Below are 19,129 nucleotides of genomic sequence, written 5' to 3' on the forward strand. Positions count from 1 at the left end.
TGAATAAGTACATAAGGAGGGACACGATCACCATGTATAAATACATAAGGGGGGACACGATCACCATATAATACATAATGGGGACCCAATCAACATATATAAATACGTAAGGGGGGACACAATCACCATGTATAAATACGGAGGGAGGATACAATCACCATGTATAAACAAACAAGTAGGGGGGTGGTGGAGATATGATCTATACAGTGAACTTGTTGTAGACTTATTCACTTTGGAGGTCATTACAGAGATAAAGGGGGCACTTGGTAATGCCTGGAGGAAAAGAGATTTAACCTCCACATATGGAAAAGCTTTTTTACAGTAAGCGCTGTAAAAAATGTGGAATAGACTCCCTCAAGAACTAGTTCTGGCCAGCTCAGTAGATTGTTTTAAATAAATGCCTGGATGCTTTCCTAAATGGACAAAATTCTAACAGAATATTAGCATTTACCAAGGATTGATAAACCAGGGAACATCCGGGGATAAGGAAGGAATTACATTCCCCCCCACTACAGCAAATTGGCTCATGCTTTATAGTGCTGTTTTTGCCTTCCTCTGGATCAGCTGTGGGTATAATAAATGTGTATATTGAGGTTTTCTATTTTTTTTCTGTTTATTCAAGTTATTTATTTTTTTATATTGGCTGTTGAACTAGATGGACTTGTGTCTTTTTTTCAACCTATGCAACCCCAACAAAACCCTACAGTTTGCTGTTACATTTTTCAAGATGAAATTTCCATAACTGTTGACCATCAAAAAAAAAGCCTCAGTATGGCAAAGATGTTTTTATTACAAATTTTGTGAGCAGACTGCAGTTCCTCTAACTTCAGTGGTGGCCGGTGGAAAAAAAATTTCCACCGGCCACCACTGTAGCACTTACCCAATCACTGGCGGCTTCCCCTGTGGCGGTGGCCTCCCGTTCTCCTGCTCTCTACGGGTAATCACCGGGGCTTCTGTTTCCTCCCTCCTCCTCAGCGGCCAATCGGGAGTCTTCTCTTTTCGGCCAATCAGAAAATGGGTCTCACACCTGCTTCTGATTGGCCAGATTAAGGATCAGTGTTTCAAAAGCGAATATTCATTCACCCGCACCTGGGCGGGATCAGAGCGCATTCTCTGCTACCTGAGCCCACCCTATTTTGAAGCCTATTAGAGCCTCTAGCTCCAATCAGGTGCTTAAAAAAACCCGGCCACTGTAATCCATGGGCCCGGTGCCCTGAAAGGGGCTGGACGCATGAATAGGGGGTGGCCTCAGCAGCCGTGGATAGATTCATGCTATGCATGAATCTATCCATTGCATATAAGGGTTGGCGTGGAGAGAGGGGGCGGAGCCCAAGCACCCCTAATGGACAGGCCGCCACTGATGCATTTTGAACTTGAAATTCTTGAGCTAACCGACTATGGAAATTCTCATCACTAAATAAGCCGCAGAAGAGGTTTAAGGAATACGTATGAGCGTCCGTTTTGTTAAACTTACTGCCCCACAAGATTCACTTTCATTGAAGCTGTGAAATCCGCAACAGTCCAGATGTTTCTCAATGTCAGCCCTAGCATTTGCCGTGTGGTTCCAACCCATCTCCAGGAGCTCATTCTGCAAGATAAAGAACATCCGCAATTGCTACAGTCAGTGATTTTCTGGTTCTGCTCTGTGATGTCCATACAAGTTTTGGAAGTATCCACCATGTCTTGTATCATCTACTTTAAGAGGGTTTACTGGCCAGTGTTAAACATGTTGCACTCATCCCCATGGAATGCTCATAGAATTTCATATCCTGTTTTAGCATCCCTCATCCTATTCTCCATGCAGCATTATAACAAATGGTCACACACCCAGAAAGATTTGGACTCTGGATTCGACCTCATTATATAATTTTAAATAATATATCATACACCGGAGAATATTTATTATATTATGCATCACAGCATATTTGTTATATTATGCACCAGAGCATATTCATTAAATATACACTGAGCAGATTTATTATATTCTACACCACAGCATATCATTTAATATAACATATAAATAAATATGCCCTGGGGCATAATATAATTATATTATATAATTTGTTCTGGTGTAAAATATATGCAACAACTGTGATCTGGTATAGAATATAGTATTATAAACCAGAGCATATTATATAATATTCTATACCTGTACAGATGTTAAACCAGAGTATAGTTATTCTAATACTTTATACAATATATACTTTAAATTATAATAAATAATAATATACCCCTTCTCTATTGTACTGTAATTGTGCTTTCCCCCCTCTACACTGTAAAGCGCTGCGTAAACTGTTGGCGCTATATAAATCGTGAATAATAATAATAATAATAATAATAATAATAATAGGATAAATATGCTGTGGTGCATACCATTATATAATAATAAATATGCTGTGGTGTATTATATAATAAATATGTAATGGTGTAGAATATATTATTATGTAATATGCTGTGGTATAAAATAAATTATAAACCAGAGCATATTTATTATATTCTACACCAGTATATATTTAATATATAATAAATTATACAACAGAGCATTTTTAATACATCATACACCAGAGTATATATATGTATATGATAGACCTCGCCCTATGGATGAGTATTAATGTGGATAGTAAAAGTGAAAAATGTATTATAAAAGTAATAAAATAAGTAGGTTGCTCCCCTCAAGCGTAGACAATGCTAACTGAAATATCAGTGACAGTGGTAGGGGGCGCTAGTGCATTGACTAAAAAGTCCAAAATATGATTATACCATACACAGCCAGGTATAAAGTGCTCTGTGCAAAAGAATATTACATTCCATATACAGCAATAAACATATTTGAATATATTCATTTAAAAGTCCATGGGTTCTTCTGTGAGTAATTTCAAAAACTTGCCACCATCACCATAAACAAATACGAGAAGTTGCACCCGATGTGCGTGGTAAAAATTCAGACTCACTGGAAGAACATGACCTCTTTAACGAAAAAAAAAAGTCAGAATAGACTTTGTGGGTCTTTGCACTTGCTCCCCTGATTACTGGAGCATCCTTCCAAATAATGGCCTCCTCTCCACCGAGGTAACCCATTACAAATGACATAAAGTGCCATAGTGTACTCCAAAGACATGCTGGTAGGTTAATTGGATCCTGTCTAAATTGTCCCTAGTATGTATGAATGTGAGTTAGGGACCTTAGATTGTAAGCTCCTTGAGGGTATAGGGACTGATGTGAATGTATAATATATATATATATATATATATATATATATATATATATATATATATATATATATATATATATATATATATATATATATATATATATATATATAGCGCTGCGTAAATTGACGGCGCTATACAAGTACCTGAAATAAATAAATAAATAAATAGTGTAAAACCCTTTACAGAAGCAAGTGCAAAGACCCACAAAGTCTATTCTGGACTTTTTTTTAGTTAAAGAGGTCATGTTCTTCCGGTGAGTAGGAATTTTTACCACACACATCGGGTGCAACTTTACGTTAATATAAATATATATATTTATACACTGCCTGCATATAGAGTAAGCACTGAATTTATAGTCTATGCTAAATGCAGTGTGTAATATATATATATATATATATATATATATATATATATATATATATATATATATATATATATATATATATATATATATATATACACACATACACACACACATACATACATGCATATATACATACATACACACACACATATATATACATGCATACACACATACATTAGACTGACTGTGTATGTATATCAAATACACTGCCACTAACTAAATAACCTTCCTGCTTAATCTAAAACAAGCTATGTCTCTGTCCACGCCGACAACACTACACGGGGCCGCCGTGCCTTATATATGTGGGGCGTGGACTTAGTCCCCCTGAGTCATGATTGGCCAAAGGCACGCTGCCTTTGGCCAATCATGGCTCTCTTTGCAGATCGCTCTGGGATTGGCCAAAGCATGCAGTCAGGTGCATGCTTTGGCCAATCATCATACAGCGATCAAGCAGTGTATATGGGGCATTTCATGGCGCTCCAATTTGCCGCGAACACCCCATAAAGTTCGCTCTTCGGCGAACAGCCGAACACCCGATGTTCGACCCGAACATCAAGCTCATCCCTAGTGCCCAGTATACACCACAGTATTGCAATGGTGAGCGTTGAGGTAACATGTAGGCATGCTCCATTTTTTGGCATAAGAATGCTTTACAAGTTGCGTTTATGCATTGCAACATGTTGCTGCACTATAGAATTATAAAGAAGTTAAAAGGAAACACCGAAATGCATTTTATTAACACTGCAATGTACATAGTACATTGCACTGTGATCCACCCTTACAGTCAGAAGAGTTGGTGGCACTGGCATCAGGACAGATTCATGCTCACAGGATTGGCTTCATTTTTTTTTCAACAAAGTCAAGCAAAAAAATAAATATCATGAAGAAGAGTATAACAGCAGTACTACTACTAAGGCTGCCAAGCAGGAATCACAGGATGAGTACATATGGCAGATGAGACTAAATCCGCCAAAATGGAACGCCAGGCAAATTGTGCTTTTTAAAATAATAACAATAATGAAATCATATGTAAAGAAAAAAAAAAAAAAAGGCAAATGTACATTTATCTCACATGGAAAAAAAAAAAAAATATATATATATATATATATATATATATATATATATATATATATATATATATATATATATATATATATATATATATATATATATATATATATATAAAGTTAAAAAGTAAACTGTACCTGTTGATCTTTGTTTAATGCCAACGAAGCACAGGAGACGGAAAACTGGACTACAAACACCAAGAAAAGAACGATCATGTACTGAAGACAATATATTAAGGATCTTCCAGAAAGTTTGAGTAATAAGATAAGAAGCTATCCTATGGACGACACACGTATAGGAGGGTGGAGTCCAGCCCTGAATCGTTATGTGATCAATGAGAGCCTGAGTGGTGTGGTGAACTCACGAGCGAGATATTAAGAAAGTGCTGTGGCTTCACCTTATTTTGTTATTAGATAATTCAGCCCCTAGCTAGTCACTCCTTGCCTTACCGTGTCGGCCAATTCATTTGCATTAAATTAATGTGCAGTAAGGACTCTTTAGGAATGTCTTTTTTCCCCAGACAAGAAAAGGACAAAAAAAAACAAAAAACAAAAACCCATGCATATGCCAAGTTGAGATAAATCTGATAAATTGTAATACTGTCCATACAGATTGGGTCTCAGGAGGCATATCTTTTGCATGAGGTGACATTAGACATTTTAGAACAGTATCCATTTTGGAAAATCCAAAACCTGCCAACCTTTGCATATACACCGAGCAAAATTATAAACGCAACACTTTTGTGTTTGCTCCTATTCATCATGCGCTGAACGCAAAGATCTATGACTTTTTCTAAGTACACAAAAGGCCTATTTCTCTCAAATATGGTTGACAAATTTGTCTAAATTTGTGTTAGTGAGCGCATCTCCTTTGCCGAAATAATCCATCCACCTCACAGGTGTGGCATATCAAGATGCTGGTTAGACAGCATGATTATTGCTCAGGTGTGCCTTAGGGCTGGCCACAATAAAAGGCCACTTTAAAATGTGCAGTTTTACTGTATTGGGGGGGTCTAAAACCAGTCCGTATCTGATGTGACCATTGCCTCACAGTACAGTACATCTCCTTCGCATAGAGTTGATCAGGTTGTTGATTGTGTCCTGTGGAATGTTGGTCCATTCCTCTTCAATGGCTGTGCGAAGCTGCTGGATATTGTCAGGAACTGGAACACACTGTTATATACGCCGATCCACAGCATCCCAAACATGCTCAATGGGTGACATGTCCGGTGAGTATGCTGGCCATGCAAGAACTGGGATGTTTCCAGGAATTGTCTACAGATCCTTAAAACATGGGGCTGCTCATGCTGCAACATGAGGTGATGGTGGTGGATGAATGGCACATCAATAGGCCTCAGGATCTCATCACGGTATCTCTGCGCATTCAAAATGTCATCAATAAAATGCACCTGTGTCCATTGTCCATAGCATACGCCTGACCATACCATAACCCCACCGCCACCATGGGCCACGCCATCCACAACGTTGACATCAGCAAACCGCTCACCCACACGACCCCATACAAGCTGTCTGCCAACTGCCCTGTACAGTGAAAACCGAGATTCATCCATGAAGAGAATACCTCTCCAAAGTGCCAGACGCCATTGAATGTGAGCGCTTACCCACTCAAGTCGGCTTTGAAGACTAACCGCAGTCAGGCCGATACTCCGAAGAGTATGACAGGCGTGCAGATGAGCTTCCCTGAGACGGTTTCTGTCTGGGTGGCTGGTCTCAGATGATCTTGGGAAGTGAATATGCTGGATGTGGAGGTCCTGGGCTGGTGTGGTTACACATGGTCTGCGGTTGCGAGGTCAGTTGGATGTACTGCCAAATTCTCTGAAACGCCTTTGGAGATGGCTTATGGTAGACAAATAAACATTCAATTCAAGGGCAACAACTCTAGTGGACATTCCTGCAGTCAGCATACCAATTGCACGTTCCCTCAAAACTTGCGACATCTGTGGCATTGTGCTGTGTGATAAAGCTGCACATTTTAGAGTGGCCTTTTATTGTGGCCAGCCTAAGGCACACCTGAGCAATAATCATGCTGTCTAATCAGCATCTGGATATACCACACCTGTGAGGTGGATGGATTATCTCGGCAAAAGAGAAGTGCTCACTAACACAGATTTAGACAAATTTGTGAATAATATTTGAGAGAAATAGGCCTTTTGTTTACATAGAAAAATTTGTAGCTCTTCGAGTACAGCTCATGATAAATAGGGGCAAACACAAAAGTGTTGCATTTATAATTTTGCTCAGTGTATGTATAACAGCTGCTTCCAAGGATGACGATTTCTGAATCAGCTAAATGCAAAGTTGACCTGTTGCAAAAAAAAAAAAAAAAAAAAAAAAAAACAAAAAAAAAAAAACATTTACACACACCACACACCCACGGTAAAATAATTATTTGATCCCCTGCACATTTTGTTTGCCCACTTACAAAGATAAAGAATAATGCTGATTATGACCCTAAGAACACCATCCCTACAGTCAAGCACGAAGGTGGAAACATTACGTTTTGGGGCCGTTTCTCTGCTAAAGGCCCAGGCTCACTATGCCACATTGGAGGGCCAATGGATGGGGTCATGCATCAATGTGGCATAGTCAGCCTGGACCTTTAGCAGAGAAACGGCCCCAAAACATAATGTTTCCACCTCCGTGCTATGCCACTGCATGACCTTAATGTGCTTTTTCTTGAGCCACTCCTTTGTTGCCTTGGCAGTATGTTTTGGGTCATTGTCATGCTGGAAGACCTACCCATGACCCATCTTCAGTGTTCTGATGAGAACCTTCTACCTTCAGCCAGAACACTGAAGATAGGTCGTGGATGGGTCTTCCAGCATGACAATGACCCAAAACATACCGCCAAGGCAACAAAGGAGTGGCTCAAGAAAAAGCACATTAAGATCATGCAGTGGCCTAGCCAGTCTCCAGAGCTTAATCCTATAGAAAATCTATAGAGGGAGCTGAAACTTCGAGTTGCCATGCGTCAGCCAAGAAACCTTAAGGATTTAGAGAAGATCTGTAAAGAAGAGTTGGCCAAAATCCCTCCTGAGATGTGTGCAAACCTGGTCACCGACTACAAGAAACGTCTGACCTCTGTGCTTGCCAACAAGGATTTCTCCACCAAGTACTAAGTCATGCTTTGGGGGTTCAAATACTTATTTTACTCACCGAACTGCAACTCAATTTATAACATTTGTTTTATGTGGTTTTTCTGGATTTTTGGTTAATATTCTGTCTCTAGCATTTATAATACACCTATGGTAAAAATAATAGACCCTTCATGTGTTTCTTAGTGGGCAAACTTACAAAATCTGCAGGGGATAAGATAATTATTTTAATAATAAAAAATAATAAATAATAATATAAAAAAATAAAAAAAACACATTAGCAAAAAAATAAAGAATATTTATTATTTTTTATGCAAATGAGCCTGCGAAAAACTGGAACCGAGATCGCTGGATTGCGGGTACAGTGTCCAGCTCCTGCAGACTCTTCCTTCCTCCAGCTCTATGTCCATCCCAAGGTAATGACTGACTTTCAGTTACTGAAGTGAAGTGACCACACTGCTCTTGTGGTCCACTGAGTACAACTATTCCGTAACAGATCTTTGATCTTGACCATTTCAATCCCATCCCCCGCACACTGTGGGGGGGCCCATTCTGGGGCTGGGGGTAGGTCGTTTTGGCACCATGTTACACCCTAAATATGGCTGTAACATGGTCTTAAAAAGGTGGACCCTTTTACTGTATGCCAATGTTTCTCAGCTCCAGTTCTCAAGTACCCCCAACAGATCATGTTTTCTGTCTTTCCATTATTTTGCACAAGTGATTTGATGAGTTTCACTGCCTTAGTACAGCCGTTTCACCTGAGGGAAATCCTGAAAACATGACCAGTTGGGGGTACTTGAGGAATGGAGTTGAGAAACATTGCTGTAGGCTATATGTTGGGAGCAGCGGGGAGTTTTACATACACTGCAGCCGCTGGGAGGGTTTGTAAATCTGAAAAGCCGACTGCTTCCACCCCCCCCACCCCCGTAAATGCTTAATTGCGTAAATTTCATATATGTTACATATTACCACGCATGCCGGAGGGAGAGCAATAATTATAGCCCCTTTATCCATGGTCATCTCTAAACTGATAACCTGTATCTGGCCCTGCAGCCTCCCGGGGTACTTACATCACATCCCCCAAGAGGCTGCAGAATTAGCACACAAGCAGTTGGGGGGAGGGAGTGTGGCCCAGAGGGCAGCCTGGGGGGGCAGGTCCAGCGCATCATCGGTGCTGGCTGACTACACCCAGAATCGACAGCTGAAGACGACCAAGATGGTGGCATGGGACCCGAAGTGCGGCACCCGAACATTGGACTGCAGTGGGACAACCATAGATTTGCTGTGTGGGTGATCATGTGCTTTAAAGAGAACACAGCAATACAGGTACAGTGCCTTGAAAAAGTATTCATACCCCTTGAAATTTTCCACATTTTGTCATGTTACAACCAAAAAACGTAAACGTATTTTATTGGGATTTTATGTGATAGACCAACACAAAGTGGCACATAATTGTGAAGGAAAATTAGAAATGTTTTTCAACATTTTTTACAAATAAATATGTGAAAAGTGTGGCATGCATTTGTATTCAGCCCCCCCGAGCCAATATCACCTTTTGCTGCCAGTCTTTTTGGGGGTGAAATTTTTGGCCATTCTTCTTTGTAAAATACCGTATTTATCGGCGTATAACACGCACCGGCGTATAACACGCACCCCAATTTAGGAGGGAATTTTAAGGAAAAAAAACTTTTAGGAGGGAAGTTGAAGGGAAAAAAACTTACATTTAAATGCCCTTCATTGCAGCCTTGCCCCAGTGCAGCCTTGCCCCAGTGCAGCCTTGCCCCAGTGCAGCCTTGCCCCAGTGCAGCCTTGCCCCAGTGCAGCCTGGGATCCCCTGTCCCTGCTTCCAGGGCTTCAAAATCGCGGTCCACGATTTGAAAATGGCGCCGCCGGCGCCGAAGTACACAGAGCCGGTCCTCGGCTCTTTCCGGCGGCTCTCGTTTACTTTCGGCTCCACTCGTAGTCCCGAGCGGAGCTATCCGAGTATGTTCGGATAGCTCCGCTCGGGACTACGTGTGGAGCCGAAAGTAAACGAGAGCCGCCGGAAAGAGCCGAGAACCGGCTCTGTGTACTTCGGCGCCGGCGGCGCCATTTTCAAATCGCGGTCCGCGATTTTGAAATTTGGACAGCTCGGGATCGGCGTATAACACGCACCTGCGACTTTCCCCTGATTTTAAGGGGAAAAAAGTGCGTGTTATACGCCGATAAATACAGTAGATCAAGTTCTGTCAGATTGGATGGAGAGCATCTGAACAGAAATTTTTAAGTCTTGCCACAGAATCTCAATTGGATTTAGGTCTGGACTTTGATTGGGCCATTCTAACACAGGTATATGCTTTGATCTAAACCATTCCATTGTAGCTCTGGCTGTATGTTTAGGGTCGTTGTCCTGCTGGAAGGTGAACCTCCACCCCAGTCTCAAGTCTTTTGCAGACTCTAACAGGTTTTCTTCTAAGACTGTCCTCTATTTAGCTCCATCCATCTTCCCATCAACTCTGACCAGCTTCCCTGTCCCTGCTGAAGAAAAGCATCCCCACAACATAATGCTGCCACCACCATATATCACGGTGGGGATGGTGTGTTCAGGGTCATGTGCAGTGTTATGCCCCGTACACACGGTCGGATTTTCCGAAGGAAAATGTGTGATAGGACCTTGTCTTCAGAAATTCCGACCGTGTGTGGGCTCCATCACACATTTTCCATCGGATTTTCCGACACACAAAGTTTGGGAGCAGGCTATAAAATGTTCCGACAACAAAATCCGTTGTCGGAAATTCCGAACGTGTGTACACAAATCCGACGCACAAAGTGCCACGCATGCTCAGAATAAATAAAGAGATGAATGCTATTGGCTACTGCCCCAGTTATAGTCCCGATGTACGTGTTTTACGTCACCGCGTTCAGAACGATCGGATTTTCTGACAACTTTGTGTGACCGTGTGTATGCAAGACAAGTTTGAGCCAACATCCGTCAGAAAAAATCCTAGGATTTTGTTGTCGAAATGTTCGATCAATGTCCGACTGTGTGTACGGGGCATTCGTTTTTCCCCACACATAGTGTTTTGCTTCTAGGCCAAAACGTTCAATTTTGGTCTCATCTGATCAGAGCACCTTCTTCCACACGTTTGCTGTGTCCTCCACATGGCTTCTCACAAACTGCAAAACAGGATTTCTTATGAATTTCTTTCAACAATGCCTTTCTTCTTGTCTCTCTTCCATAAAGGGCATGGAGTGCACGACTAATAGTTGTCCTGTGGACAGATTCTCCCACCTGAGCTGTGGATCTCTGCAGCTCCTCCAGAGTTACCATGGACCTCTTGGCTGCTCCTCTGATGAATGCTCTCCTTGCCCGGCCGGTCAGTTTAGGTGGACGGCCGTGTCTTGGTAGGTTTGCAGTTGTGCCATACTCTTTCCATTTTCGGATGATGGATTGAACAGAGCTCTGCGAGGTGTTCAAAGCTTGGGATGTTTTTTTTTATAACCTAACCCTGCTTTAAAAACTTTTCCACAACTTTATCCCTGACCTGTCTGGTGTGTTCCTTGGCCTTCATGATAAAGGAGGCCGAAAAGAAATGCACGCCACACTTTTCACATATTTATTTGTAAAAAATCTAAAACCATTTATCATTTTCCTTCCACTTCACAATTATGTGCCACTTTGTGTTGGTCTATCACAAAAAATCCCAATAAAATACATTTATGTTTTTGGTTGTAACATGACAAAATGTGGAAAATTTCAAGGGGTATGAATACTTTTTTAATGCACTATAATTGGAGAAAAAGCACAGGGGGGCTAGTACCTCTCTTTAGGGCTAATTCACATTAGTGTGTTAATCTTCATTTTATCAACGCATTGGTTTTCTAGGTGTTCTATTCACACTACAAAGCTGCGTTGTCCTGAGTTGCTTTTTAAATCACAATGCAACGCATGTAAACATCAACACAAGGAAAAAAAAAACAAAAACAACACAAAAAACAACACAAAAAAAAACAACTTTGCTTTGTCATCAATCTTGTCCCTAACCCACGCGTATTGTCACAGGAAACATAGCAGCAAAACGAGCATTAACGCACGTCAAAACACGCATAAAATGGATGGATATGTACTTTTTTCCCTGCATTTTACTGCAAATCAGTGTGAATTCGCACTAAGCTGTTTTCTTTTTTTTATGATTCTGTTACAAAGTTTCTAACCTGGAGATCCTGCCCGTAACATCGCTGACACCGCTAACGCTACTGCTTATTGCAAGGACGTAGCTTATCAGCCTGCCCTGCGCCCTCCTTCAGTTCAGAAAAGATCGATCCCCAAAAGCCCAATGTGAGTCCAGCGAACAGAAAATTTGTAAAAGTCACGGGCACAGATGATTGGTCAGCCATCAGACCATTGTCCCATTTATTTTTTTTAAAGCCAGCATATCCACAGCATTTAATTATCGTCAGATTAAATGTGCTGAGTACACAAGCGGCAGCTGCTCCCACTAATCAAACATCGCGCTGCACCGTGACTCAGAGTCACACCTCACCTACAGACGCCATGGGACTCGTCACAACACGCTCCGCCATCAATGCTCTGTATACTGTAACATATATTACTATCTCTGCACCTGTGGGACCTGTCTGTCTGCAGCAAAAGTTAACCCAACCCAGTAGAGGTTTTAAAGGGCACCTGTCAGATCAGAAATGTCAGCTACCACTGTCAAAGGGTTCTTACAATGGTCAGAAAAAAAAAAAAAAATGTTTCTGCGTGAGCACCGCGGGTCTGTTTAGGTTGGTCTCACCTTCTATTACGGTCACTTTTAATGAACAGCTTGGTCTGCATGTAAAGTTGAACTACAGACACATGTACTCATCTCCCGTCCAGTGATGTGACCTCTGCAAGCTTCCCAACATCTCTGCCTGGTCATCTTTAAGGTTTGATATCTTCAGGCCATCTTGATTGGCTGGCCCAGGATGGCGACGTGACTCCCACTTGTGCACAGTGTTAATTTCGTCTACTAAAACATTTTAGTTGACTAAAATACGACTAAAACTAAAATGGCATTTTAGTCAAAAGACTAAGACTAAAACTACGGTAAATTGAAATTTGACTTCAAAATGAACACTGGTCTGTAGTGCATGTTTATACCTCAATACCATAAATAATAACATATTCGATTTTTCACTTCAGCAGTATATAAAAGGAGGTTTGAAATTGTAGAGAAATGTTAACAAATGCATTACAATTTAATTACACCCATTAGATTTTACACAACTAAAATGAGTTTTAGTCGACTAAAACATAGGACATTGTAGTCGACTAAAAAAATGTACTGGAGATTTAGTCGACTAAATACGACTAAAACAATTGCAGAAGACTAAAGTGGGACTAAAACTAAAATGCCATTTTAGTCCTAAGACTAAAACTAAATTTGCTGCCAAAATTAACACTGCTCATGCACACCAGAGTTAATTCATCCCTGCACCGAGGTAGGAGAAGAATGTACACTAAGCCCGGGGCATACGTAAAGGGGTCGCCATTGTGACACGGCCCCATTCTCTAAGGGGCCCATGCACCCCTCCTCCCCCCTTTACAACTGGGAAGGAGGGCTGCAGCATGTGGAGGAACCGATCCCTCCAGGTAGCTGCTGAATGCCTGCTTCCTCTCCTCTGCCTCCCGCAGACATTAAAGTGTTACTAAACCCAGGACCCTGCATTCATTATATATGGCCTCCCACAGTACACAGAATATTGAAATGCAATTATTTTAGTAAAAATAAAGTGATAAATACCTTTTCTCTTCAGCAGTATAGAGCAGTATTGTGACTTCTATCAGTGTCCAGCCAAGCACTGGTTAAGGCTTTGCAGGAGGAGTTTTCATTCTCCTCCGACTGTCCTATGAGGTTGCAGGACCCCCGACACCCTGTCTGGACAGTGTTGATTGGCCCTGTGCTGATCACATGCACTCTCCCAAGAAAAAAAAAAAAAAAAAGAAAAAAAACCCCCAAACTTTCTTGCAATACACAAACTGAGCATGTGCAGAGTGCCTTAAAGGCTCTGTTCCATCAGGAGATGGATTGGGAACAGTGGAAGAAGGGGAGAATCAGAGAAGACAGGATCAAACAGCCTTTCTACACAATGCAGAGGATTAAGCCCTTAGGCACCACAAGAATGCTTTACTGCATATACAGGCTGATTTTACTATTGTGGGTTTAGTAACACTTTAAACAGCTGCAGGAGGGAAATGAAGGGCATCGGTTCCTCTACATGCCGCTCCTGCCACCTTCCTATCCCTGTCCTGCTGCCCTGGGCCCCTGTGTGCTTCCCTTCCCTAGCCCCAGCTCCCGCCACCGCTCCTGGGTTTACCCCTCCCGCTGGCTGATGCAGGAGATCTGTCAAATTTGTGAGTGGTGAAGGGCCCGGTAAATGTATCATTTACCGGCCCCTTCCTTGTCTCAATGAATAGTCTTATAGGTACAGATTTATTCATTCATTCCTGAGGCATAGTAAACTGTTTACTATGCTTTGGGTTTATGAATGAATGGGAAGCTCAGCTCAGAGCTATGCCTGTTCATTCATTATGTGCAGCTGAGGGACTGATGAATCTGTGCTTAGTCCCTTTCTGTCTCAAAAGTGGGACATCCCCTGATATTTCATCAAATTATATATTATATATACACACAAACACACAAATTTCATAAAAAATATTAAAAAAAAAAAATGATGGCAGGAAGATGGTCCGCTGCAGGACCATGATAAAGGGTCTCACGATGGCAATAAAGAGCCCCGGGACCAGTGGGAAGGGCCCCTTCATGGTTTCTTGCGCCAGGTCCTAAAAGTTCTAGTTAAGCCTCTGCACTAAGCTATGCATGCTTATATTCATAGGCTATTTTATCCTAGGATTACATTTTCTTAGGGGATGCTCTCTTATGATCAAAATGTTCCTAGGGTATTTCCTCTTCTGATTGAACGTTCTTAGAGTATTTTTTAATCAATTATTCTTTAGGTATTTTCTCTGCAGATTGATTCTTCTCATCAAATGTTCTTAGGAGATTTCCTCAAAGTGGAGCTCATTTTAGGTGAAGTTCCATTTTAAAAGAAGTATGGGGTTTATTTTTTTTTTTTTGATTTATACTTACCTAGGTGGGTGCAGCATCGCTCCGATGCTGCATCTGTCCACCGGCACCTCTAACACTAAGAACTGAGCGATCGAACATCGCAGATCGCTCAGTCAGCAGCTCTGCCCTCAATCACTGAAACGATGGGCTGTGGAGGGGGAGGGAGCGACCGACTCAGGCTCTGAGCGGATCACTTAAAAAAGCTGAGCCGGGTGTCTGCCCAGGGATCTGGGCTGATCCCGACTCTACACTGACTTGAAAAAGTATTCATATCCCCTAATTTTCCACATTTTGTGAGGTTACAAAAAAAAAAAAAAAAAAATGTAAATTCATTTTATTGGGATTTTATGTGATAGACCAACACAAAGTAGCACATAATTATGAAGTGGAAGGAAAATGATAAATGGTTTTCAAAAATTTTTACACAAAAATGTGAAAAGTGTGTGTGTGTGTGTGTGTGTGTGTGTGTACATTTGTATGGCGCCCCCCTGAGTCAATATTTTGTAGAACCGCCTTTCCCTGCAATTACAGCTGCAAGTCTTTTTGGGGATGTCTCTACCAACTTTGCACATCTAGAGAGGGACATTTTTGCCCATTCTTCTTTGCAAAATATCTCAAGCTCTGTCAGACTGGATGGAGAGTGTCTGTGAACAGCAATTTTCAAGTCTTGCCACGATTTAGATTTAGGTCTGGACTGTGACTGGGCCATTCTAACACATGGATATGCTTTGATCTAAACCATTCCATTGTAGCTCTGGCTGTATGTTTAGGGTGGTTGTCCTGCTGGAAGGTGAACCTCCGCCCCAGTCTCAAGTCTGTTGCAGACTCTAATGCCCCGTACACACGAGCGGATTTTCCGACGGAAAATGTGCGACAGGACCTTGTTGTCGGAAATTCCGACCGTGTGTGGGCTCCATCACACATTTTCCATCGGAATTTCCGACACACAAAGTTTGAGAGCAGGCTATAAAATTTTCCGACAACAAAATCCGTTGTCGGAAATTCCGATCGTGTGTACACAAATCCGACGCACAAAGTGCCACGCATGCTCAGAGTAAATTAAGAGACGAAAGCTATTGGCTACTGCCCCATTTATAGTCCCGACATACGTGTTTTACGTCACCACGTTTAGAACGATCGGATTTTCCGACAACTTTGTGTGACCGTGTGACAAGTTTGAGCCAACATCCGTCGGAAAAAATCCATGGATTTTGCTGTCGGAATGTCCGATCAATGTCCGACCATGTGTACGGGGCATAACAGGTTTTCTTCTAAGATTGCCCTGTATTTGGCTCCATCCATCTTCCCATCAACTCTGACCAGCTTCCCTGTCCCGGCTGAAGAAAAGCATCCCCACAACATGATGCTGCCACCACCATGTTTCATGGTGGGGATGATTCAGGGTGATGTGCGGTGCTAGTTTTCCGCCACACATAGCGTTTTCTTTTTAGGCCAAAAAGTAAAATTTTGGTCTCATCTGACTAGAGCACCTTCTTCCACATGTTTACTGTGTCCCCCCACAAGGGGACTTCTTATGTCTTTCTTTCACCAATGTCTTTCTTCTTGTCACTCTTCCATAAAGGTCAGATTTGTGGAGAACACGACTAATAGTTGTCCTGTGGACAGATTCTCCCACCTGAGCTGTGGATCTCTGCAGCTCCTCCAGAGTTACCATGGGCCTCTTGGCTCTTCTCTGATGAATGCTCTCCTTGCCCGGCCGGTCAGTTTAGGTGGACGGCCATGTCTTGGTAGGTTTGCAGTTGTGTCATACTCTTTCCATTTTCGGATGATGGATTGAACAGAGCTCCGTGAGATGTTCAAAGCTTGGGATATTTTTTTATACCCTAACCCTGCTTTAAACTTCTCCACAACTTTATCCCTGACCTGTCTGGTGTGTTCCTTGGCCTTCATGATGCGGTTTGTTCACTAAGGTTCTCTAACAAACCTCTAAGGGTTTCACAGAACAGCTGTATTTATACTGAGATTAAATTACACACAGGTGGACTTATTACTAATTAGGTGACTTCTCAAGGCAATTGGTTTTAGTTAGGGGTATCAGAGTAATGGAGGCTGAATACAAATGTACCCCCCACACTTTTCACATATTTGTAAAAATAAAGTTGAAAACCATTTATCATTTTCCTTCCACTTCACAATTATGTGCCACTTTGTGTTGGTCTATCACATAAAATCCCAGTAAAATACATTTACACTTTTGGTTGTAACATTACAAAACGTGGAAAATTTTCAAGGGGTATGAATACTTTCAAGGTACTGTATGGTCGCAATGACGCCTGAGCCTAGACCGACTCCGCAACATCAGCAGAGAGCGGACTTCAGCCCGCTCTCCGCTGAAAACGGGTCGCAGGCGTGCAAAATGGACTGAACTCCTGTGATCCACAGGAGAAGTACAGCTAAACGAGCTCAGTCTGGACTTCTCCTTTAAGATATTTTCTCTTCAGATCGATTGTTCACAGGGTATTTTCTGATCAAATGTTCTCTGAGTGTTTGTTGATTGAAATTTAAGGGTACTCTTTCTTCGGATCGAATGTTCTTAGGGTATTTACTCTTGCTTTTAGGATTGAAACGTTTTTAGGCTATGTTCTCACTAGTCCGCACAGTATAACGCAGCATTCCACCGTGCTGGTAACTGTAGTGCGGCTCTTGCAGGGAGCAGTGCGATACGCATTTCAGCACATTTCACCGCTTTTTTTTTTCTCTTAACTTCATTTGAAATGTCAAATAGTGACACTTCATGGCATCCATTGTGGTGCAGAAATGTGAAGACATTCGACATTTGACACTGCGACGCACATCACATCAGTGTTCTGGTGTGAACAAGGCACACAGAAAACGATGGTCTTCCATGTGCCCTATGGGCAGGGCCACTGATACGGCAGTACAGCCAGCCCTCCTGTACTGGGCCCAGGCCCCATCAGTTAAAAAGTGAGGCCAGGCACCTGCTGAGTAGGGTTGCTGGCTGTACTGTCTAATTGCAGATGCCAATAATCTTCTCCCTCCCTCTGCAGCGCTGCCAGCTTCTCCTCTTCTTTCTCCCACTGGCTGCACTTTAAGGGTCGTAGTTCTAGCACATGCGGCCCGGGCCCCCCCATGTGCCCCTTTCCCCCCACAGTGCTGCAGGCTTCCCCTTTCTCGCGTTGACAGCTGCTGCGGGCACACGGGAATATATCAGGATGACGAGCAGGCAAAGGGGCTGACAAATATATGTCATTTACTGGCCCCCCTCCTTTCCTGAATGAACACAGCGAGAGATCAGTACCAATCACTCCTGTGTTCATTCATCACTAAGCATAGTAAACGGTTTTTTACAATGCTTCAGTTTCTGGATGAGCAGGAAGCCTCAGCGTGCTTCCTATTCATTCATCTGTGCAGCTGGAGCTGCAGAGAAAGACTGATAACTCTATGTCCTCATTCAGTTTCAGCTGGGGGAGGGGGGGGGGGACGAGTAGTGGCCCTGTCAGGTAGGCTGTATGGGATCCCCTGATTTCTAACAGCGGCCCTGCCTACTTGTGACCTGTATTTGTCCAGTGCAAAAAAACACCAGTCACCGAACATAGTGTGATTGGCCCCTCAGGGTATTGTCTCTTGGAATTCAATATTCTGAGCATAGGCTGCATCCAGTACTGCTTCGATTCATCAGAGAGTTCCATACAACAGCATTGAAAATAGTTAACACATTCTAATTGCATTCGATTTGCCAGCATTGGAACAAACAGGCTTCACTGAGCGAACGTTATATTCATTGTGAGAAAGACAACAAGAACGGGAGAAAATAAAGAGCCCCTTCACACCAACCGGGTCCGCTGCTGTGTGCTGAACGTACGCATGTTATTGTGTTTAGAGTAGCCCATGGCATGCCCAACACACCGCAACGGGCGCATGCAGCATATTTGGCAGCACACCAAACATTAGTGCGTTCAGTCAGTGAAAGCTCAAACTGCATTGTGTGTAATAGCAATGTTAAAGCTGTTCTCCCATTCATCAGAAGGAGGCAGAGGGGTGATAACAACATTTATAACCTGTTACATTTTATAAGATGAGATCCGTCCAATAAAAGGATACAAAGAACAGCAAAACCTGGTGATGTTTAATTGCTCCAATAAGTCCGACGAGGGCGATCAGAAACAAGAGGATCCCGACAGCCACAGCCACACCAACCACACGGAGGCTGGAGATGAGGCCAAATCCGATTCCCCAGGCTGCCACTCCAATCAGCAGGAGGCTGACCATCTACAGGAGAGAAGACAGAGGTCAG

The 19,129-nt window shown here is 42.4% G+C and overlaps 1 protein-coding gene across 1 annotated transcript in view; it reads right to left on the minus strand.

Annotated features, from left to right (window-relative positions):
* The window catches only part of TSPAN13 (tetraspanin 13), an 80,655-nt gene that overhangs the window by 14,305 nt on the left and 47,221 nt on the right, over positions 1 to 19,129 (minus strand). The window contains exons 2-4 of the mRNA XM_073629512.1: positions 18,937 to 19,104; positions 4,782 to 4,862; positions 1,475 to 1,588 (exon numbers count right to left, since the gene is read on the minus strand). Coding sequence (XP_073485613.1) covers positions 1,475 to 1,588; positions 4,782 to 4,862; positions 18,937 to 19,104 — 363 coding nt within the window. The remainder of the gene's footprint in view (positions 1 to 1,474; positions 1,589 to 4,781; positions 4,863 to 18,936; positions 19,105 to 19,129) is intronic.

The sequence above is a fragment of the Aquarana catesbeiana genome, linkage group LG05 (genome assembly GCF_042186555.1).
Source record: "Aquarana catesbeiana isolate 2022-GZ linkage group LG05, ASM4218655v1, whole genome shotgun sequence".
NCBI classification, from domain to species: domain Eukaryota; kingdom Metazoa; phylum Chordata; class Amphibia; order Anura; family Ranidae; genus Aquarana; species Aquarana catesbeiana.